We start from the raw sequence: 25,440 nt of genomic DNA, 5'->3' as shown, positions 1-25,440 counted from the left end.
GATCTATTCAGATTTTCTGATTCTTCCTGATTGAGTTTTGGAAGAATGTATGTTGCTAGGAATTTTGCCCAGGTTGTCCAGCTTCGTGGCGTATAGTTGTTCATAGTACTTTCTTACAATCCTTTGTATTTCTGTGACGTCAGTTGTTATTTCATCTCTTTCATTTCTGATTTTATTTATTTGGATCCTCTCTGTTTCTTGATGAGTCAGAGAAGGTTCATCAATCTTGTTTATCTTTTCAAAGAACCAGCTTTGGTTTCATTGATCTTTTGTACTTTTTTTAGTGTCTATGTCATTTATTTCCACTCTGATCTTTATTATTTCCTTCCTTCTACTTAACTCTGGACTTTTCTTCTTGTTCAACATTCAACTTTTTAAAGGTGTAAAATTCATTAGTTTCTAGTAGATTCACAAAGTTATGCTACCATCATCACTATCTAATACCAGAACATTCAAATCACCCCAAAAAGAAATCCTGTACTCATTAGTAATCCCTCCTCCCAGCCCTTTGGGACCATTAATCTACTCTCCATCTTTATGAATTTAACTATTCTGGACATTTCATGTAACTGAAATCAAAATATGTCCCCTTTGTGTCAGGCTTTTTTCAGGTAGCATAATGTTTTTGAAGTTCATCCATGTTGTAGCATCCATCCATGCTCCATTTCTTCTAATGGTTGAGTAATTTTCCATTGCATGAATGTACCACATTTTATTTTCAGTTGTTTCAAATTCAGTTGTTTCCACTTTTGGCCATTATGAATAACGCTTCTAGAAAACATTTCTGTACAAGTTTTTGTGTGGACTTATGTTTTCAGTTCTCTTGGGTATTATACCTGAGTGGAAATGTTGGGTCATATGGTTTAATTTTTTGAGCAACTACTATTGTTCTAAAGTGGCTGCCATTTTAAATTCCCTGTAGCAGTATATGAAGGTTCTAATTTTTCTATGTCCTCACCAACACTTGTTATTGTCTCTCTTTGTTTATAGATAACATAGTGGTTGTGAAGTGGTATCTAGTCATGGTTGTGATTTCTTTAGTGACTAACGATGTTAAAAATCTTTTTATGTGCTTACTGGTCATTTGTGTATCTTCTTTGGGAAAATGTCTATTCAACTCCTTTGCCATTTTTAAATTGGGCTTATTATTACTGAGTTATGAGTTCTTTATACATTCTAGATACTAGATCTTTACCAGATACATGGTTTACAAATTCTGAAGGTTACCTCTTCAGTTTCCTGAGTGTCCTTTGAAAAATGTAAGTTTTTAATTTTGGTGAAGTCCTATTTAACACATCTCTTCTTTGGTTGTTTGTGTATTATTAACTTTTAATGAAGAGACTATAAGCAAAAAGTTATTAAGATATCCTATAACCGGGCAAGTTGTTCAGACTTCTAAGAAGCAAAGAATTGAGCTGGACACTCATTCAAATAATGAATTCCTATTTAGGAAACACATCCACTTTATCTTGGTGAAAGGTAGGAAAGAAGCTACTCATACCTAAATTTTTAATTAACTAAATCTTCAGATTAAGCAATTAGGCTTTCAATAGTGGATAATAAAGTACAAAGAAATAAAACCCTAGTCAGAGTTGTACATTTTTAGGGCTATTTGCCATAACAGCTAAATTTTTATAGTTCTTACAAGAATTGGAATTTTTTTTTCAAATAAGTGCATTTAAAATGGATTTTTAAGAGTTTCAAACTAATATTTTTCTCAATAAGTATAAAATTAAAGATGGGTATGGCATAACCTCAGTGTTCCATTACTGCTTGATAAATACTAAATAGATAATACATAATCCCAAATGACTTGAATTATATAACTTGCAATGTAATAATCCCAAGAATCAATTGTGATTATAGCAATTTTTCTAACAAAAACAACAAAGAAACTAGTCATTAGTGTCCTGAAAGTGAGAGGTAGCATCACTGTCTACATTTCCGTTTCACATTTAGTATGGTTTTTACTATACGCGATATTATCAATTTCTGCCACAGGAGTCAGTTTTTATTTGTTCAGATTCTTTATCCCCTACGCCCTCCCAACCCCCTGCAAAAAAGAGTTTGAAGTTTTTAAATGCTTATTTTCTTTGATTGCCATAATCATATGATTGTTTTCCCCTGCTCATTTGGTGATTTAAATAGATTTTTCTTATATTGATAAAGTTGTTTTCTTGAAATAACCCAACTAGGTCACGATATATTCATGTATTTCTGGGTTAGGGTTGCTAATATTTTGATTAAAATCATAGCATGTATGTTCATGAATGATGGCTTCTTTTTTTTTTTAATCCTCACCCAAGGATACATTGCTGTGAGAAAAAAACATCAGTTGGTTGCTTACCATATGCGCCCCAACTGGAGATCAAACCTGCAACTTAGGTATGTGCCCTGACCAGGAATCAAACTCCAGACCCTTCAGTGCATGAGACGATGCTCCAACCAACTGAGCCACGCCTGCCAGGACAAGATGGCCTCTTAATTTTCTTTACTGGTTCTATCTTTAGGAGTATGAATCATGTTAAGCTAGCCTTAGAATGAATTAGGTATGCTACCTCTCTTATTATTCTCAAAAATCTTGTGTAAAAATGTATTCCCTCATTAAATAATTGATTAAACTTTACATTTAAAAACAAAAACAAGAAAGAATACCTCTAATACCTTTCTTTATTCTGTCAACCAACTTTTTGATTTAAAAAAACTCATATGTGGAATCTAATGAACAAAATAAATTGATGCACAAAATAGATCCAGAAACATACAAGCATGGAACAGACTGACGAATCTCAGAGGGAAGGTGGAGGTGTGGGAGTAGGTGGGGAGAGATTAAAGAACTTATATGCATATATGCATAATCCATGGACACAGATAATAATGTGGAGAAGGTCTGGGGGTAGGGGGTGGGGGTGGGTGCCAGGTGGAGGGGATCAATGGGGGGGGAGGAGCCAGACATCTGTAATACTTTCAATAATAAAGATAAATTTTTTAAAAAAGTTTTCATTTACAAAGCTTTAAGTGGTGATAGCTGCACAGAAATGTTAATGTACTTAATGCCTCTAAACTGTACACTTAAAAATGGTTAAAATGGTAAATTTTATGCTATGTATATTTAACCACAATTTTAAAAAGAGAAAAATAAAAGGAGAGAAAGAAAAGGAGGGGAAATGAAAGAGAAAAAGAAGTAGAGAAGATGGAAACCCTCAAAACAAACCAGTCTGAGCACCTGCTGGTAGACACATTCAAGAAAAGCCTGCTGAGAGGAAGGTGCAGTTCACCAGGCCCTAAGACCACCAGTGAAGCAAGGGTCTGCCAAGAGCATGGGGTAGGTTGCCCTGGAAGAGTAAAATGACCCACCACATATTCATATAGAGCTTTGTCTCTACTCTAAGATGTGGGGCTATACAAGGATGTTCTTCACGCTTCCTAGGACCTAGGCTGTACCCAAATGTTACTGTACTTCCATATCCAGGGCTCCTCCTAGAGAGAAGATAATGATGTTTCCTTCATACCACATAAGCTAGGATCCTCTTAAACATGGAATTAAGTAAATGGCAATATTTTGGGTTTTGGTTAACAACAAATCAATGTACCAATACTGTTGAGAAAAGAAGCAAAGGTACTTCAGGGAAAAGAACCATGAGAAATCCACAGTATACTTCGTTGCTTTGCAGGTCTCTTAAGAATACTGTTTAGTATTTAAGCAGAATGGCCCCCACCCCAGAAAATACCGTTGGCTATAATTCCAAAGTAATAAAGTATGTTTAGTCCAGCTTCTAAATTTATAGCCACAAATGTAAATTGCAAGGCAGTACTTCCTTAATGTATGAACTTGAGGAGGGGGCAGATGTTTCAAAACGTAATTGAAACCAAATAAGCTTTTCTTCTTCTTTAAAAAAAAGATTTTTGTTTTATTTTAGAGAGAGAGGAACGGGGAGACAGAGAGGGAGAGAGAGAAACATTGATTTGTTGTTCCACTTATTTATGCATTCATTGGTTGATTCTTCTATGTGCCCTGATCAGGCAACCTTAGTGTATCAGGACAATGCTTTAACCAAGTAAACTACTCAGCCAGGGCAAATAAGCTTTTCCGAAAATATTTTTCATAAATATAAAAGCACCACTGAATATAATTTTATTACAAATTGATTGAGTTTATGTACCATACCTTAAACATATTTTCATTGTGAAGATTTAGTCCACAGCAATGCCTCAATGTGACAAATGCTCAAGGATTTGATGAATGAATGAACGAGACCAAGCCTCAATTTGAGTTTGTTTTGGTAACAGGGAGGTGGCAAGAGAGGCTAAAATCTCCTTATTTTTTATATATCTATCAGGGCCTTATTTTGAATGCTATCACAATAAAATAATCTTTTATCTTTTCAATTCAATGCAACAGACACATTAGATCCCCCCTAGAAAGAATGAAGTAGGAAGACGGAATGACAAGGGGAGGAGGGAGCACCTTACTATGCCAGAAGGAGCTTCTCTAGTGATGACATATGTTAGATGAGAACTCAGGCAAGGTTAAGAGCCCCCATCTCACTTAACACTTGAGTGTTGACCAAAAACTGAGATGAAATATTTTGCTTCTATAAAACTGATCTGCCACTCGACCCTTTATCTTAGGGAATATGGGGTAAGCTCACTATAAATATGATTTTTCTCATTCCCATCTGTAGTGTTTCACCTAGCATAGCATACTTGTTGAGGAGCCAAGTGCTAAAGAGAGAAAAACACTATTCAAGCAGTAGTTCCTAAAGATCTATGTTATGGGTTCAATTGTATCCCCCCCAAATTCATATGTTGAAGTTCTAACCCCCAATACTTTAGAATGTGACCTTATTTGGAAATAGGGTCATTGCAGATGTACTTAGTTAAGATGAGGTCATACTGCAGTTGGGTGGGCCCTTAATTCAATATGACTATTGTCCTCACAGAAAGAAGAAATTTGGACACAGACAGGCACACAGGAAGAATGCCATGTGAAGATTAGAGTTATGCTGCCCCAAGCCAAAGAACTACCAGAAGCTAGAAGAGAAACCTGGAACAGATCCTTCCCTATCACCTTCAGAGGGAACATGGCCCTGATGACACCTTGATTTTAGAATTCTGGCTGCTAGAACTGTAAGACAATAAATACCTGTTTTTCTAAGCCATCCTGTTTGTGGTACTTTGTTACTGCAGCTTCAGAAAATTGATCCAGATAATAAGAGGCTCATGTGCACCAACCAGCCTACCCACTTCAGAATGCACTCAGATCCAGCTTTCCACCCCATTAGCCCAGGCCCCAACACCTCACCAGTGAGCTGCTGTAACAGCTGCCTAGTCTCTCTGACCTCAGACTCTACCTCTTCTTTCTTCAACTGCCAAACCCACCTGCACACCACCATGATATTAAACTTTCAAAGATGTCAACTTCTTTGCATCTCTTGTTAAAAAAAATCTCTAGAGACTCACCAATTCCTATACCAAAAATCCCAGATTCTCCTCCCTAGCATTCAGGCCTCTCTCTTCTAAGCTAGCTCCAATTGCTAGGTGAGATTCCGCTAGTGATGCTAGAATATACAACCACTGTTACTGATGCGATGATGTCTCCTCCCTTGCTTGTCACTTTCCCTTTTCACCAATGCAAATCTTGACCACCCCATAAAGATTACTCCAAGATCTGCTTTCTCCTTGAAGGTCTCCCTATATACTGAAGTCCATAGCCAAGGCCACTTGTCTGCCCTCTAAGCAGTTGCTGCTCGTATCAGTCATTCTGTCCTCATCTCGAATTGCCTTGCATGATTACCTAGCATTTAAAAAGTGCACATTTTGCACAGATGGACTATGAGCTCCTTAAGTAGAAGGTTCATGTTTTACAATATTGGGGGTACTTCTCAAAGCCAAAGACAATGCTAGGCATATTATAGGAAAGTTCTAGATTCTTACTGAATTAGCTATTAAACATATATTTAAAATTCTTAGAAGTATTACTTTTGACTCTTCCTTCAACTGGGGACAAAACTGAACAAACCTACAGATTTCATGTAATCCTTATGGTTCCACATATATCAAATAATTTTAAACTTATAAGAAACAGGAGGAAAACTCCTCAGGACATTTAGTCCCAAGTTACTTACCATTCTTCATCACTACGTTGGACCAGACATTAGCATTCAAGGCTTGAACAATTCGCTTTACTCCTGTAGATTCTGGGAAGTCATCTAATCAGTGAGGTAAAATATATATATTTATACATCTACTTATATATGTGTGTATATAGATATCCAAGCCACATTTTTAAATAACTGTGGCTTAATTATTTTGCTTATTTAGTTGTTTCTTCACATTGTAACCTATATGAGAAAAAATTAAAGCAAATACCAAGCTCAGAGCTCCTGATAAGCATATTCTAGAAACTTCTTTAGTCAGTTTTGCTCAGTGGTTAGAGCATCGACACATGGACTGGAGGGTCCTGGGCTCAATTCTGGCCAAGGGCACATACCTCGGTTGCAGGCTTGGCCCTGGTCAGGGTGCGTGTGGGAGGCAACCAATCAATGTCTCTCTCACATCAATGTTTCTCTCTCTCTCTCTGAAAAGCAATGGAAAAAATATCCTCGGGTGAGGATTAAAAAAAAGAATATTCTAGAAACCAAAACAATGAGAAAAACACACAATATAAGAGGCTTATATAATAACATCATCGCCATTGCCTCACCAATGACACCTACTCATATTCTCCTGAAAATGTTAGTTTCCCTTAATTATACAATCCCGGGAGAATACTAGAGTACTACCAATCTTGGTTATTTAGAGAATGATTTTGCTGAAGGCAGGAATGGTCCCATTAGTATGCTAAAACATCCTGCAAAGGCCCTTTCTTCTCCTGGGAACAATAAAATAATTATTGTTTATAACTCATATCTAGAGAACAACTTCCTGATCAGAGAAAGATAGTTCAAGAGTGAGAAGTTAAGTTACTATAACCAGAGTGTAAGAGATAGAAAAAGTGTCATTAAAAATACCCGACAATTTAGTTAGTTTAGTATTGGTATTATCCTGCTTCTGAAATTTAACTGATACTACTCTAAACAAGGCACTAATCCCAGTTAGCACACCAATAATAAGGTGGTATTCTTAGTTACACTGTAGGTATGAATGTGTATAAAGGAAATGGAGATCCTTCAGATAATGAGTATTACAAGACTGCATATGGCTGAAAGGACAAAGTCTCTTACGAATTTACAGAGCACAGTACACATTGAACCTGTCTCTAGTGGAAGAGCACAGAATTAGAAGTCAGAAGATCTGAAACTGAATCCAGGCTCTGCAACTTATTAGCTATTTGATCAAGGGCAAATATCACTTATGCTATTCTAAAAGAAAAGTGGGGATGAAACCACTCCATGCACGACTCTCCTAGAGGAACAATGCGTAGAATTGGTGATTTACTAGCGTAACCTTCTCCTCTAGCCCGGATACTCCCTGAAAGCAGGAATCATGTCTTGCTGAATTCATTATTCCCAATGCTTACATAGTGCCTGAATGACAGCAGGCCCTCAGTAACTGCTGGACTGATGATCGCTTAGAGAGTACCAACCTACCAACTTAACAGAAATAGGGTGAGGACTGAACCAAAAATACTCTACAAAAATGAGTTTATCATCATCAATGCTTAAATGAATAAAGGGCATGTTTATCTTAACTATGAATGATTTAATTCTTGAAAAAATAATACTTCAGATGATATAACCAGGAACCAAAAATATGGCCTGAAGAGCCAATAAGATGAAATTTAATACAAATAAGCATAAACTTTCATACTGATGTTTGAATAATACATGCAAATAAAGGACGATGGTATATGGCTTAAGAACTGTTTGCATTAAAAAATTCTAGGAAAGTTTTAGTTACACTGCCTAAAGATGATATGTCAAAATCTACTTTAAGATTAAGCTGAACTGCCCAGCTAGCATGGCTCAGTGGTTGAGCATCGACCTATGATCCAAGAGATCAGGGTTCAATTCCCGGCTCGATCCCTGGTAGGGGGCATGCAGGAGGCAGCCGATCAATGACTCTCTCATCATTGATGTTTCTGTCTTTTTCTCCCTCTCCCTTCCTCCCTCCATACACACACACACACACACACATACACACACATATATAAAGATTAAGCTGAGTTCATCTAAGAACATTGTTCAGACAAGGAACAAGAAGAAGTGTAGTGGTATAAAAAAGCAGAGATTCTAAAATGAAAACAGATTTAAATAAATGACTCAAATGTCGACTCTCAAGGACAATAGGAAGGAGAGAAAATTTTAGAGAAAAATAAGCGACTACACACATGCTCACATACACAGAATAAGGCACAAGTTTTAGGGGACCTAGAAAAACATGGAGGGAGAAATTGCACTTGTTAATGTTCAATATTCTTAAAACTGTACAGGGAGAAAAATTAACCTTTTTATTTCACTTTTGTCTTCTTCTCTGGCAAGGTTTTATTCCCAAAGGTAATATTTTGAAAAAAATTCTAAACAAGCTATAATATAGAAGGACATTTCTTAATTCCTTTAAAATATATGTTTCATATAAGGATTACTTATATTCTATCTATGTAATTTAATTCGTATTGGTTGCCCCTGCCTAGAATGTCTTTTGGAACAACTGGCATCTTTTCAATGCCAACTCCTCATCAGTCCAGTCCTCTAAATACAATTCCAGTACGTTTTCAATTTCTTCCCCATGAACCAGTTGACAGGTGAGAGTTCATGGTACCCATTCATTCTTTAAAATAATCTCTTCTGTCTCTGAAATACCACAGTACCAATATTTTTTAATAAAACGAATGATGCCCCACTTGGCAATTCAATTATTTATATAGATGTTTTATCTCTTGTGCCAGATGATAAGGTTTTGATGGGCCAAAATCTGTCTTATCTTGGTAGATCCCATAGTAGCTAGCATAGGTGTACTTAGAAGAAGTAGAGATGAGAAGAAAAATGGGGGAGGGGAAATGAAAGGGAGAAGAAATAGAAGGTCCAGACTGCAGTAGAAGGCAGTTAAATGCAGAGCTACCCCAAGAGGGCATTATGAGTCTATTTTTGGTTTCAAATGTCCAAAAGACATACAAATAGAGCTGGCATACCTATGGTTCTTGGGAGTTCAGCCTTGGGTTACTAGGAATTCAAAATGAGAAACATAAACTTTACCTGTTTATGAATATAAGTCAAACTCTCTTTTTCAGATGTGGAGAAAGGATAAGCAATTAGGAAAATGACTAAGCTTTAAGGCAGAAATCCTCTAGCTTTATGTGTAAGAAAAACAAACATTTCAAAAGCCCTAAAATGGATTGTGAACCCAAATAAATGGATTATTTGATTAATGGTAAGACCACATCAATGGATTTTGCACAAATCTTTTCAAGCACTGGGGGGGGGGGGGGTTTTAATTTCACTGTGATTCTTCTTTCAAGAATTAAATAATCTTATATCTCAATCCAAATTCCACATTTTCTCAAGACATAAACACTTACCATCCTCCTCAGGCAATTCTTCTGGACTAAGTTCTACCAGTTCAAAGCCATGTTTTATACACCATTCTTGAGCTTTTTGTCGGTTTACACCTAAAATAATATGCAAACAAATATATTTATATGTAAAAATAAAATATGAGCCCTAATTGGGTAGGGCAGTTGGTTAGAGCATCATTCACATACACCATGGTTGCAGGTTCAATCCCCAGTCAGGGCACATACAAGAATCAACCAATAAATACATAAGTGTAACAACAAAATTGATGTTCCCCCCCCTCAAATCAATAAATTTTAAAAATTTAAAATAAAAATATGAATATTGCTGCAATACTATCCATAAATCTCAATGTGTTTCTACTAATGTCAATATTATTCTACAGGAACCCAAAATAAAGTAATAAAAAGAAAATGATTTCTCAAAACCAAAGTGTCCATTATTTAAAAAAGAAGAAAAGTAAATATTGCAAGATTCCAAAGAGAAATAGCTGAAGATATTTAGTTAAAGTAATAAAGTCACATGAGATACACTATTCTTAGTTAAGGAAACAAATGGATTCTGTTTACCAAAGAATGGCAAATGTATTTACAAACTACCACTTCCCACCCCATTGAAGTGTCTTACCATTCTCCGACACTCTATCACAGACCAAGATCATCACCTCAGGTAACCATGCTTCTGCCAGGGGGAGCCATGAGGAGACACTATCAAGACCAGATTTCTAGAGGGAGGGAAAACAAGCATACAAACAAAAGCAGAAAAACAGACATGAAGAGAACTCACAAAAAACTCAAGGTTAAAAAAAAAGAAAACATAAGATATTTTCTTATTCAAAATGTCATGGAAAACAAAATCTTACTTGTGTGCTGTCAAAGTAAACCACAAATGCTTGGACAGATTCTGCAATCTCTGCAGTGACGAGAAACTTGTTCGGCACTACACATAGATTGATATCGGCTGAATAGTACTTATTATCAATGGCCCAAGGATAAAATCTCACGGCATCATTGGCAGTCGCTTCCACAACAAGATCTTCTGTTCCAAGGATGTCTAAATAAATGACACAACATTACCATGGAAAGTGCAAAACCAATGTACATAGGTCAATTTTCTCAATAAGATACCAGAGTAATATGGTACTTAGGCTGCTTCCCTTCACACAAGGATTTCAAAGGGCCTCACATTTATTACAGTATTTTCTTCTCTGGTCACTTGATTATAAAAGTAATGGTGACATAATGTAACTCATTGGCTTTTTGCTTTAAGAACACAAACACCACTGCGACTAGATTAGGTAGAGAACAAAATAGTCATCTCACCTAACACCCAGAAAAGAAGTAGAAGAGAATGACAGCTGTATTTATTTCATAGCTTATGAATTTCATGGAAGATGGATGATGATAAAAATCCTAAAAAGTCTGTAACCATTTCATACTTATTGCAAGCTAAAAGGAAGATAGCATTAAGGCTAAATCATTAATAAAATGAAGAGTTACACATATTCCCTGGGCCAAATGCTTACGAATTAATTCAACTAATAAAATAAAAGAATAGATACTGATAAATGAGCCCAATTCCATTTATATTCAGCCTTGTTCAGATCTTTGAAAGCCAATTCAAATTCTTATTTGACAAAGACACTTCTGGAAAATTTTTAATGTTTAATAGCCAAGCAAGTTAAATGATTCAGAATATAACTAAATCTTTCAGAAGCCCATGTACAACATGGGTATAACTAATGAAATTCTTACAGTAAAAACCAAAAATAAATATGGTCATGGAACCATTGAAGCATTCTGCTTCCATATCATAAAATATTTAGAAATGGAAGAGACATTAGAAATTGTTCTAACTTACACTCTCATCTCTCATGCCCATACCTACAACCTCCATTTAATACAGATGTGAAAAATGAGCTTAGAGAAGTAAAATGACATGCCACTAATTGAGTTATTCTAAGAATATACAGCAAAATGGCGACAAACTCAATGCATAATATTGATGAACATGTGAAGTATTTCTCAAACTTACAGAGAGAAGAACACTGAAAACTAAAAATTCCAGAGCTAAGGTTATGTATTTAGGACACTGCCATAGTTTTTGCTCATCAGAAATATATGGGGAAATTATTTAATCCAAAAGACTGCTAGGAATCATGTATAATAATATAGAAAGCGTGTGTGTGTGTGTGTGTGTGTGTGTGTGTATGTGTGTGTGTGTGTGCGCGCACGTGTGTGCTTCCCCCCCCCCCCCCCCCGATTGGTAACCCTTCATCATGTGGTTATGAGCAGGAACTGAAATTAAGACTTTACCTTTGACATAAGGCACACTGTGAAACTAACTTTCTAAAATTTTTCACCAAAACTAGACTTGCCACTCTTAAATTAACAGAAGGTCTGGGCCAATATTTGAAAATCTGATTTTACCCTGTCTCTTTAATTTCTATCTAAAGTCAAAATCTTTATTAATTATCAATCGATTCCATAGCAACCAGCTGCAATGTCCCTCACGAGCCTTATGACAAGTTCAGGCAGGAAATATACAGAAAGAACACGTTATTAAAGTCAAAGATTCAGTTTTCATCTAAATGTCTCACAGGGGGAAAAAAACCAAGATCAAAGTCTATGTTGCATTCAAAGCTAATATTCCAAACTCCAAGCAGGTGGTGCAGCAATATGCCAATAAAAGCACATATGGAAGAAGGCAAACTAAACGAAGGAGAGTAGCAAAAAATGTATAAACTGATTGTTTTGAAAGGGTAGGAGGAGCCACCATATGGATCAGTCTTCACTCATGAGTAACTTTTTAAAATAACAGATTATTTTTTTAAAGGGGGGAAGCAGAAAGAGTAAAATAATGAATTCACTTGTTGTTAATGGGGAAAGTACAAGGAGCATGGGGTCACTACAATCAGTTCTTGGTATTTCCTAAACTGGTTGTATTGTTAAAAACTAGAATAAAATTTGGGTCATGCTTTTTTCAAGACAGTGTCTTCAACTAACATGAAAAAAAAATCAATTAAAATGTCACACTTAACAACTGCAATTTAGACTATCTGGATCCATTAAGGATGGTTCATTTTATTAATGAATACAAAAGAACACACCCGTGTTACTCAGAACTCTTAAAATTTCAATTTTATACTATCCTTTGATTTTTAAGTGATTAAAATATTTACTTAACACATAGAAAGAAGCTGTTTATTTCTCTTTTCTCTAAACCTAGATGAGAACAGAACCAATAAATTGGGAAAATGAATTTCACCTTTCAATGTTTTAGTAGCTGGATTTTTAAAGATTCTTTGTGCTGCCTAAAACAATCTGATAGCTCAATTTACTTATTTTTAACATTTTATGACTAATCAGATACTTTCAGCAAGGCTGCATATGGACTTTATTATCACATCTGTGCCACATTAGAACTATAGAGAATAGTGAAGATTGTTTCACTCTAGTTCTTATCATCAATATCATAATGTAGACTTTAATTTAAAAAATGTAAATGCCTATACTAAATATAGCTTTTATCTCTCATCTTCTGTATGTGGTTTCAAATGTTTAACAAGTTTATTCTTTTCCAAATTAAAACAAAAATTACTAAAACACTTGTGCATATGGCTAAGTTTCTGGAGATCAGCCAGTACAATTCACTTATTTCACAGATAAGAAAACTGAGAGCCAAAAGAGTCACCTGCCTAATGGGAGCAGAGCCTAAAATGGAATTCAGGTCACCAAGCATCCTTTCCTACCACACTGTGATGCATTACACGTCAAGATAGCTAGCACCTGAACCGCATCACACTCATATCTAATGGTCACAAGCCAAAATTAACCTATTGCCCTTTTCGGAAAACCAAAAATAACAGTCAGAACGAGGACACCAGAATACATGAGCCTGCAGCACAATCAGAAACTGTCGGTACTTCTATGTCAAAAGTGAGTCATAGTGATCTTGGGGGGGGCGGGGGCGCCAGACAGACTTCCTAGAAAAACCTGCAATGGTCTGTCTCCCTTCTTTGCCCTTCACTAAACTGAGTTTGATGTAGACAAATGATACACAAATAAAATCAGGAACAGCTTCTCCCTCCTCCTAGTGGATGTCAGCCTGTCTCATTCACACTGTTGGCAGCCACCTGGTGGAGCTGTAATATATCATTTTTTTAAGAGACAAATACTAGGTGATTACTTGCTGGGTCTGTTACTACAAACTTGGTTTCACAGCTTAAAATAGTTAATTTGTAGTGTTTTCAGATGAGAAGTTAAATGTCAACCCAGAACCAGTAGTAAGGATAAAACTTTTCCCATTTTAAGTAAAGTATAAATATCTTTCTCCGTTTGAGAAACTGTTTTACATAGCCACCAACTCTTCAGCAACTCCTATTTGCTTTCTCACTTCCTTGGTGAACTTATTTCTCCTAGAATTCCACATGAAAAGACAGACTCAAGAGAGCTGAAGAAAGCTGTGTGCCAAAGAAGCATTTCATTTTAGTATCCAACAACCCCCTCTTCCTCCCGCCTGGCCTTGCACTATGCCCTGTCTATTCTAATGTTCCTTTCCTCAGAGAAAGGGTACGTGTGGTAAGAAAGGAGGCAGCTAATTTTCTACAGTTCAGAATCAGTAAGAGGTGATACTCCCTTTAATATGAATTAGGAAGCCAGATGAAGTTTTAAGGTGAATTCCCAAATCACCACAAATACCCATTTTCCCTCTCTCTCTCTCTCACACACACAAATATACAGGGCAGGGCAAAGTAGGTTTATAGTAATTCATATGGAAAATACAATAATTAATAAATACTAATATAAGAATCAATTCTGTGTTTCATGTACTCACAACTGTAAACCTACTTTTGCCCTAAGCTGTGTGTGTGTGTGTATATATACGTGTGTGTGCGTGTGTGTGTGTGTGTGTGTGTGTGTGTGTATATATATATATATATATATATATATATATATATATATATATATTTACCCCCTCAACCTATCCAACCCAGCCAAAAAAGACAAAATACGTACATTCCAAACTAAGTACATTGATACTGTTTGGGATTATTCATATCTCCTTTAGTAGTAGAATTAAGGGCACTTTTAATACCAGTAGAATTAATATACACTTAACTAACCATGGCATTCTTTATGAAAAGTTGTCCAGTGGTTAAATCTTATTTTCTATGCCCCGAGGGAAATGATAGCTGCCACCTCAAATAAAGACAACCCTTCCAGAAATCAGCACTTTTCTGAGAATGCAGTTGATTTTATTCTTTCTCACAGAACTGAAACTGCTTTTACAGCCAGGTATCAGAGTGTCTTTAATGGTATACACTCTTCTGGGGCCCAATGTTCCCCCCACCTTCCCTTTGTCATGACGGTATTAAGCAGACTGGAAAAGGCCAGGCCATAAAAGACAGCACAGACCTGGGGTCAGACAGACCAGCTTTTGAATGCTGGCCCTCTGTGAGAAAGACAAATTAAACCTCATAGGTGTCTCATTTCCTCACTTGCAAATGGGGACAAAAACACTTCTCAAATGACTTCTTGAAGAGCAAGTGAAACAATGCGTAAGAAAGCTCAGGCACCCAGTGGGTTCTCAGTAAATGTTCATTTCCTCCGACCTAGCTCAGATTTTTGCAAATGTGACAGAACTACTAACGAGAGGGTAGGTTACAGATGCATTGAGGAGAGTTAGTAAGAAACATTACAATTAGGAAATAACCACCTCCTTTAAGCTGCCCTGGCCCCTCCCTTCCCAAAATATGCCTTCTCATATTTTTCTTTTCCATTGTTGAGGCATAAACTGAGACAGAAGAGAAAGCAATTAGGAAAATTATAGGAGGCAGCAGAATCTGACGTCAGTTGAAGGGGAAAGTAGTCATTATGAAAGCAAAGAATTGAGCAAAGTGTGATTTGGGGGAAAAATACAAAAGCCAGAGTTTTCATCAACTGGCAAGGATAGGCAAAGAGACTTTTAAGAATCATAATGGTTCCAGCCCTAGCTGGGTGGCTCAGCTGGTTGAAGCATCATCCTGTACACCAAAAGGTTTGGGGTTCAATTCCCGGTCAGGGCACATATCTACATTGTGGGTTCAATCCCAGGTTGAGGAGCATACGGGAGGCAACCAATCTATATTTCTTTCTCACATCAATGTCTGCCTGTCTCTCTTTCTCTCTCTCTCCCCCTTCCTCTCTTTCTAAAATCATCCTTGGGTGAGGATTAAAAAATAAATAAAATAAAAATCATAATGGTTCCGTAAGTTGCAACCAGTTACAATTCCATAGTCACAATTTCATGAGGATGCCACACAAAGTGGGTGCTGCTCTGGCAAATAATTGGTAGCAGTTATTAACGAACAGATTATTCCCCAAGTCCTAGAAGTAGATGATAACTGCTGTAATGGAGCCTGTGTGGCATTTAAAGGTTAAATGTGCAATGTGAATGTTGGGACTTTACACAAACAAATGCTGGGAAATTCATATCTGTGATTCTCTGAGTAATCATCCTGCAGCCTCCTGGTGCAAGTACAGTAGTTAAGTTTTGGGAGAGTCAAAAGTTAGACGTGGATTTTTGATTATTAGGGGAGTCAGAGCCCCTAACCTCCACATTGTTCAAGAGTCAACTGTATCTGCAATATTATTTCGGTCCATATGACAGACCAATCACTGGAGCAGTATTAAGCTGCTGAGGGAAGGAAAACTGGATTGAGTTAAAGCACTACAGCACTGTTTTACGAGAGAACAGCAATTCTGGTTTGCTTACAACACTTCATTACCTTTCCCTCACACACTCCTTTCTGGTCACACCTAAATTCGCATATCCACATGCTCTGAGACTTTTTATATCATAGTGGAAAAGTTTTAAAAGTCAAAGCAGAGGAAATCCAACTCAGTTCTCCTCCTTTTCCTCAAGTTCACTTTCTCCCAATAACCATCTGGAATGGGATGCCACAACTTCCAAGCAGAGCGGGGAGATACATGGTTTCTGCTTGCCCTTAAAAGACCTCACAATGCAGTCAGAGACAAACATGCACACAAAAACATCAAGCTGACAAGGAGAGAGAGAATATGGAGGAGTGTTTTATGAGGGTTAAAGAGGAACCATCAGCCTCTAAGCTTCATGGGCTGCATGCAAAGACCACTTTATCAAACCCAGTGGCACTGCTGATGGACAATTCCTACCCATATTTGAAGGGGAAGGGCTTCTTTGAATTCCATTACTATCTATTACTTATTCAAAATCTAGTTCTAGATATACATCTGAAGCAGTGGTTCTTTATGGGGAAGTGATTTTGTTTCCCAGAGACATACTTCAACATCTGGAGACATTTTGGGTTGTCACAACTAGGGAGATGCTACTAGTATCTAGTGGGCAGAGGCCAAGAATACTGCTAAACATCCTACAATGCACTGAACAGCCCACATAACAAAGAATTACCTAATCCAAAACGTCAAAAGTGCTAAAGTTGAACAACTCTGATCTAAAACAAAGGAATTTGTTGAACTGACTTAGCTGTATTCATGAAACAAAAGACCTGGAATGCAAAGTTCATTTTATTATTTCTCATTGAACTGAAACTAACCTTTACGGCCAGGCATCATAACCTTCCACCATAGATATAAATGCCTTTCATTCATATCTGATAAAATCTATCTCTGATAAAATCTATCTCAAATGCCTTCTTTAATTATCTTAACCACAAAAATTACCTGGCAATTAATCTTAGATGCTTCGAAAATAATTTATGATGGTGGTTTTCTGGAAGAAAGTGTATGTAAGCCTAAACAGGACAATTATGAGATGAAAATAATTTTTACATTCAAATGGTAATTTTTCATAAAAAATCAGCATCGAGTAATAAAATCTCACAAAAAACTTCAATGTCTGCTCAGAATGACAATAGTATCTGCAGCAGATGCTAAGTTACTGTGAAGGAAAGTACACATGTCGGAGATAAATCTCCCAAACAGAATAAGTTTCACGGAGAACATTTACTCTTTAGCCCTGTATTCAAATATTGAAAATAAGCTCAGTCCATTGGAAAACATTACAAAGCTAACAGATCCAATATCCCAGTTTTCAAAAGGTCCTTCAAGAAGAGTAAAATCATGACTGGGCAATAACAGTCAAAGGAACTTGGAAAAAGAAAACAATGATAAATTAAACTTCATCAAAATTAAAAAACTTTTGCATTTCAAAAGATATCATTAAGAAAACAAAAAGACAAACCACAGAATTGGAGAAAATATTTGCAAATTATATATAAGAGACTTGTATCTAGAATACTACATATGAAGAACTCTTACAACTCATAAGACAAAAAAGAACAATTTAAAAATGGGCAAAAGATTAGAACAGACATTTCACCAAAGAAAATAAATGAATGGACACGAAAAGATTCTCAACATCACTAGTTATTAGGGAAATGCAAATCAAACCCACAATGAGATACTACCTCACACCCACTAGAATGACTAAAATAAAAAACTGAGACAACAACAAGCGTTGTAAAAAATGTGGAGAACTTGGAACCCTTATACATTACTGATGGGAATGTAAAATGGTGCAGCCACTCTGGAAAACAGTTTGGTAGTTTCTTAAAATAGTACAATAGGTTCTTAGAATGTCCACAACAGCATTATTCATAATAGCCAAAAAGTAGAAACCACCCAAATGTCTATCAACTGATGAATTGATAAATAAAATGTGGTATATCCATACAATGGAATATAAAACACATGCTACAATATGGATGACTCTCCAAAACATTAAGCTAAGAAGCCAGACATAAGAAACCACCTATTATAGGATTTCTTTTATATAAAATATTCAGAAAAGGCAAATCCATAAAGAGGGAAAACACATTAGTGATTACTGGGGGTGGGAATGGATAATGACTACAAATAGGCACAGATTTCCTTTTAGGATGATAGAAATGTTCTAGGCTTAAAAAGGGGGTATTTTATGGTATTTAAATTACATCCCAATAAAGCTGCTAAAAAAAATCATGGAAGCTGGAAGATAATCCTCTCATTTAACTGAGGAAGTAGGTAACAGACACATGTCTGAGATATTTTGAACAATGATGGCACAGGTAAAGACATGTAAATATTTGTGGAATGAAAAGTTAACTTAAAGTTACATAGCTAGGAAGAGGGCATAACTCAGTGCTCAATTCACATTTTTCCCCCCCACAAAAAATCCTGAACAACCCCAGCAGAATTCAGAAAGAATAGCAATTCTTTTATGTCAGCATAACAGTACTGTTTATAACAAAATGATCACACATTTTCCTGCTCTAAGCATACTGATTTTGATCCAAGCACGATATTACTTTTCCCCACCTCGGTGTAGAACCAGCCTTCATGTCTGTCTGGAAAATTAAACCCTAAATAGGTTATTTGTTACTGAACCTAAAACATCATAAAGGCTCTTTAAGAGTTTCACAACTGTCCTCTCTGTCTTCACCTACGTCAATCTTGCTTCCTGGATAAGTAATTATTAGAGATGTATTTGTGGTATCTGTATGCACTGGCTCCAACATAAATACAATGTTGTGTCCAGATTTTTATTCTTGCCAGGCATATTTAAGACAATTTTCATACTTTAACCTTTTAAAAAGCTGTTTTTATATCAGATTTCATTATTTATTGAGTGTCATTATTTGTTGAGGAATTATATAGGTCAAAAGGCAGGAAGTTGTGTAAATCAAATGACCACTGCATACTTTATAGATGTTTTTACCTTTTCTATATAAAAACAAACAGGTAGCCCTGAAATAAAAGTCGGAGTCTAGATACACCCAGAATCTTCCAGGATGATACAACACTCATAAATGGTTTTGGTGCAACATGGGCTGATGTGTAATACTTTTCCTCTGGTGTTTCTCCTCCTACTCTCTACTCCCATTTACTGAAATGCCATTTATTAGGAAGATGAACACCTTACAATCATTTCACTCATCAACAATATCTAAGGGATTAGTATAAAACTTCAAACAAAAAGTCAAATTCCCTACTCCACAAGTAAGAAAACTAATTGGGCACCAATAGAGGCATTTTCATTTATTATTAAACTTACTAGTTTATCTATTAAGGTTCCAACTACCATAAAAGAAAAAGTGTAGCCCAGCCGGGCGTGGCTCAGCAGTTGAGCATCGACCTAGGATCCAGGAGATCGGGGTTCGATTCCCGGTCAGGGCACATGCCCAGGTTGCGGGCTGCAGCAGATCAATGACTCTCTTATCATTGATGTTTCTAGCTCTCTCTCTCCCTCTCCCTTCCTCTCTCTGAAATCAATAAAGATATATTTAAAAAAAAAAAAAAAGAAAAAGTGTAAACTTATTATGAGCAACAAAAGTTCTCAATCTAGTAGTAAAATCTTCTGTACTAATTTCTCCTATCCCTACCTTCTGGTTGTCAAGAAGGTCATTATATTTCACATATATAAAAGAACTGGAATTGAATTTGGCTTCCCAACTTTTATGAGCTGAAAACCTTAGAAAATCACAACTTCTTTGAGCTTAAATTTCACACACGCACAAACACATGTACTTGTGCACACACACTGGAGGATAATACAAACATGTTGGGTCTGGAGAGAATATGAACTTGTATTTAACCTTTCCTTCCTCCTTAGGTTGATGATCTAATATTCTCCCCTTAATAAAGATAAAAATCTTGCCCTAGCAGGATTGGCTCAGTGGTTAGAGCCTCGGCCAGAGGATTGAAGGGTCCCAGGTTCAATTCAGGCTCTATCCCTAGGTCCAGTCAGGATGCATGCCTGAGGCAACCAATTCACTGTCTCTCTCACATTGATGTTTCTTTCTCTGCCCCCCCCCCCCCCCGAAAAGCAACAGAAAAAAATATCCTTGGGTGAGCATTAAAAAAAAAAAAAGATAAAAATCTTAAGCCTTTTTTTAATGTAAATTGAAAAATTTTAAATATATTGTTATGGCTAAAAACAAATCTAAGTTCACCCACCCCCATTATCATCTGAAATCACTGCTTTAATCTGATCACCTACTGAATCACTGTGATGACAACTCTAAGTCCTTGTGGTAGATCTTGTTGGCCCAATCTTCCTTCCTTTGAAGAAAATAAAGAGTTGGAAATACACAATTCAATCAAAGGCAGAGTCCTCCTACAACAAAATAAGCAACTTTGCTTAAGCAAAAAATTACTTATTCACAGAATAAACCAAAAGGTTCCACTCCGACTACCTTAAGCAGCTACAGAAAAATACAAATTAGAAGACCCAAGCTCTTAATCCTATTCTCTTGCAAGACAATACTGGCTAAGACGTACAATAGCCCCTTATGTTTAAAATAAGGATGTCCTCCTTGGTAAATTACTTTAAGATTGTAAGTATAGGAAGAAGTCCAATAGACCTAGAAACAAACTCCCAGTCTTGCAGAAGAATGAAGGTTTCTCAAAAAAGCATGTCATAAATGATGGCTGGCACTGCCTGTGTGATTATTTTAATACCTTCTTTTAGGGCTAATCTTCTCTATCATTTCTTACACCAATGCCACTATCTTAAATTTAAATAGTTCTGATTGCTAAGGAATTCCAACTCATTTCATTCACACATTCCATGCACACAAACCCTGAATGTGAACTTATTCTCTAGCACTCACTACTTGAGAACTTTGGCAAGACACCTAGTATTTCTGAGTCTTGGTTTCTGCTTTTATAAAATGGAGAGAGCCTGACTTCATGACTTCACAGGGATACTAGAGACAAATTAAACAATGTGAAAATATGTTTGGGAAGAGTACTGACACATATAAATGCTTGATATGATTATAAGATCTCCAATTCCTACACTTGACTGAAAAAAGAATTTTGCTCCAAATGTTCAAATGTAGAATCTGAGGCTTATGGTTGTTTTATTGGCACTATATACTTTAAAACAAGCAAGTCTCCAGGAAATTTTCTATCTAAAGTTCCTTGTAAGAAAGCAGAGTAAGATGTTAAAACTTAGGCATACATTTTAATATTTTCAGAAGTGGAGCACACATTTTCACTACATCCCTCTTGAGGGCAGGAATAGTATCTTAGTCATCATTTTAGCTAACTAACTGGCACAGAGACTAGCTCTGTGATAAAAAAAAAAGAATACACTTTTGTGGAATAAAAGTAAATGTTCATATGTCTGAGATGGAAAGATATCTGGTCTTGGAGTACAGACACCTGCTCTCATACCACATACAGCCTTGCGCAAGTCCCTCAAGCATCCAAAACCTTCATTTCCCTTGAAAAGTCTACACTGTAACGCCCCTTTTACCTGATATCAGACATCCACCTAGAATAGTGTAAATAAGGTCTTTGAGTGACAAAATGAAAAAAAAGTTTCTCACAAATTCCATATATGCACTTTATCCATAGTAGAGGGCTATGGATTTTTATTCAAGTATATTTATACCAAACTTGCTGAAATATGTCCTATTGTTGGTTAAAAGCAGTAAAATAGGTCAGATGTCAAAGGAAAGAGAAACCCAAGAAACCCTAAACGTTCCTCTTTCTGATGTATGGAATGAAACCAAACTGTCCCAAAAAGGTAGATCAGATTCAATCCAAAAATCATACTATGGCCTAATATCACTGAACACTTGACAAGTCATTCATTACCATAGTCTCCATCTCTTATGCCAAAATTAGACTTACCTTATGATTACTCTAATTCAATCTTTAATTATGGTAAAACAGAATAAATGCTCACAAATCCTGCATTCTAGTGCTATCCACTATTAGCCTCCTCATGAACCTGGGAAGGAATGATGAAGCCCTCTTTTACAGTTCACTTTTCCTTACTCAAGTCATCACTTCACTAACTGCCCTTGTTTTTCACTATGTACCATTAATGGAATCACAAACAAAACGTCATGTAATCTTAACCAACAAAAGCTGGTTTTTGAGTTATCAAAGAAGCATTATTTTACATAATCAATTTCCCCCCAATGATGCCATTATACTTTAAAGTATAGTGATACTATTTACCAACTACAGGTATCAGCTCCTTCAAGGAAGTAACCATGTCTCCTCCCAATTCTGATCCTTAAAGCCCATGATAGAGTACTGCAGCCATCAGAATACTTAACAAATATTTCTGAGATTGGTTTTAAAAGACTTTTATATGTTAGTAATGGAAATCCAAATGCCTATACAGTTGACCCTTGAACAATGCAGGGAGGGTTAGGGACACCAACCCCCACCTACCACACCAACAAAAATACACATACAACTTTTGACTCCCCCCAAATTTAACTACTAATAGTCTACTGTTGACCAGAAGCCTTACCAATAAGTCAATTAACACATATTTTGCATGTTATATGTATTATATACTGTATTACAATAAAGAAAATGTTATTTAAAAAAACCATAAGGAAAATGCATTTAGAGTATTTATTGAAAAAAATCCACATATAAGTGGATGCACAAAGTTCAAACCCATGTTGTTCAAGGGTCAACTGTAATTCTTTTGCAAAGTTAAATACACCAAGAATCTTAAGCAAATTTTTATATGTTCACTAGATGTAATATATGATGAAAACTAATTTATGATATAATGTTAAATTTAAAATGATTGGAATAAGAATTATATATAAAGTGTACATCAAACATACAAAATATATTTTATACAAATATATATTATGTAAATCATATATATCAAATATACATTATAATCCATTACTATATATATTTATACAAATGTATTTTATATAAATATATAAAATATTTAAAATTTTTATATATCATATAAAAATATAATTATAATGTAGTTATTATTTATGATCACTTAAAAAATTCTTGAGAAGGTAAAAGTTTAATTATAGTATTTACTAAATAACTAACTGCTCTAATTACTCCATTTTCTTACCTCTAAGCAGTGCTACTTCCCACTTATTTCCTTTCTTTTTAAAAAATAATGTCACAGAAGTACTCCTATGTACCTATGTACTCCATATGCATGCTCCTTAAGTAAGATTTAGCATATGGAGAAAAACATCATCCATGGTCTCATCACCCAAACACAAATACTGTTAATATGTTTGTGCATTTCCTTCCAGATTTTCGCCAAATGCATAGACTTTTTTATTGTAATTAAATTTCATATACAATTTTCTATATAATTTCAAAATATATTATATAGAATTTTAAAATATTTTATATATGTTTAAGTATATAAAGTACATTTGTATAAATATATAGTTATGGATTATAATATATTTTATATATATGATTTATGTAATAAACATATTTGTATAAAATATATTTTGTATGTTTTATGTACACTTTATATAGAATTCTTATTCTGATCATTTTAACATTAGATCATAAATTAGTTTTAAAAGAAAGGAAATAAATGTGAAGGAGCACTGCTTGGAGGTAAGAAAGGAGAATAATTAGAGCAGTTAGCATTTAGTAAGTGCTATAACTAAACTTTTACCTTCTCAAGGAAGTTTTTAAGTGATCGTAAATGATAACTAAGATACAGAATATTTGTGCCTACCTTTATGATTTGACAGGTTTTTAAAAAAAGTTTTAGTTGTATGATGCTTTACAATTTACAAAGCTCTCAAAATGTGCCATCACCTGTCCCTCAAACAATCCTGTGAGCTAGGTTCAGAAGATGCCCGGTTTTAAGGATGAGGAAACTGAGGGTTGGAGAGAGAACCTGCTTTGATAACATCTGTCATTTATATCAATGATTACTATGTGCCAGCCTCTGGGTTAAGCACAACAATCTTGAGAAAATTATCACCATTTTATATAGATAAGAAACTGACGGGCAGAGGTTAATTGTGCTCACTATCTTACAGCTGAGAACACTGCTCTAACTCGAGGCCACTCATTGAAAACAGGAGTCTTGAGTTACAATCAACCTCCCAGAGTCCTTTAGGGGAAGAGTTGAGCCTGTGGCCCAGCCCAATGCCCCCTCTACTACACTGGTCTCGCCCACGGTTCCTTTGAAGTTCCTCAGTTTGCCAGCCACTAGGAAGGTCTAGAGGCAAATGCATAACGCCCAGCGCTACCTCAAAACGACCGTCGGCGGTCAGCCCGTGCCTCAGGAGGACGGCAAGGCAGTGAGCAAACACAGAACGGTGGGGACAAGGCCAACAGGTCTCACAAACATTAAGGGGTGGCCAAGGGGAAACAAACTCTCCGCCGCAAGAGCAGGGATAGCAACAAGCGTCACAATTCCTGCCTTTACACTCGTGTAACTCGGTACAGTTTCCACAATGCCTGTGGGTCCACCTCAAAGGAGCCCACCACCACCCGTGGGCTGGGCGGGGTGGGGATTTGTCCCACTTCGCCGGAAAAGCTGCGAGAAACGCAATAGTGGGCCGGGTAGGCAAAAGAGCAACGCGTCGGGGGGACTGGACACGTCGATGGAGTCTGGGGGCCTCGGCCAGCGCAGAGTGTTGGGAGAGCCCCAGACCGCGGCGGGGACAAAGGCCCAGAGGCAGGCCGCGGTGCTGAGGCGTCGCCCGCCGGGGCCTAGAGAGCTGCCAGGTCGGACCAGGAGCCTCGCTACTCACGTTGGACCAGCCGGTCTCCAGTGAAGGTGGAGGAGCAGCTGGTGACAAGCGCACAGGGGACACCCGCAGCCATAGCTGCACTCGGGAGCCGGGTCTGTGTGGGAGCCGCTTCCGCCTTGGGCTGCACCACGGCCGCCGGCGCGCGGGGGGGGGACGGGACTGGGAGGGCGCGTGCTCGGAATGGCCCGGCTGCCCCGGCTCCTCCCTCACCCCCTCTTCCGCTCCCGGCGTGGGACAGGCCGGGCCGAGCGTGGTGTTGCCAAGGGAACGAGCTACTTCCACCGAGGTTTCCGCCGATGGAGACCGGGCCTCCGGGGGAGAGGCAGCCCTCCCTGGCCCTAGCCACGGCGGAGGAGGCTGAAACCCACGACCCCATCGGAACCA

The 25,440-nt window shown here is 36.9% G+C and overlaps 1 protein-coding gene across 4 annotated transcripts in view; it reads right to left on the bottom strand.

Annotated features, from left to right (window-relative positions):
• The window catches only part of AAGAB (alpha and gamma adaptin binding protein), a 49,507-nt gene extending 24,366 nt beyond the window's left edge, over positions 1 to 25,141 (bottom strand). For 3 of the 4 annotated variants that reach the window (XM_087820717.1, XM_016198064.2, XM_016198066.2), the window contains exons 1-5: positions 25,057 to 25,141; positions 10,378 to 10,568; positions 10,143 to 10,239; positions 9,521 to 9,610; positions 6,129 to 6,212 (exon numbers count right to left, since the gene is read on the bottom strand). In XM_087820717.1, coding sequence (XP_087676843.1) covers positions 6,129 to 6,212; positions 9,521 to 9,610; positions 10,143 to 10,239; positions 10,378 to 10,568; positions 25,057 to 25,129 — 535 coding nt within the window. In that variant the 5' untranslated portion in view covers positions 25,130 to 25,141. The remainder of the gene's footprint in view (positions 1 to 6,128; positions 6,213 to 9,520; positions 9,611 to 10,142; positions 10,240 to 10,377; positions 10,569 to 25,056) is intronic. The other variant, XM_016198065.2, reaches the window with a different exon arrangement.
• Positions 25,142 to 25,440: the final 299 nt, after the last annotated feature.

This window comes from Miniopterus natalensis, chromosome 1 (genome assembly GCF_054644295.1).
Source record: "Miniopterus natalensis isolate mMinNat1 chromosome 1, mMinNat1.hap1, whole genome shotgun sequence".
NCBI classification, from domain to species: Eukaryota; Metazoa; Chordata; class Mammalia; order Chiroptera; family Miniopteridae; genus Miniopterus; species Miniopterus natalensis.
The sequence above is the reverse complement of the archived record's forward strand: the minus strand, read 5'-3'. Positions and strand labels throughout refer to the sequence as shown.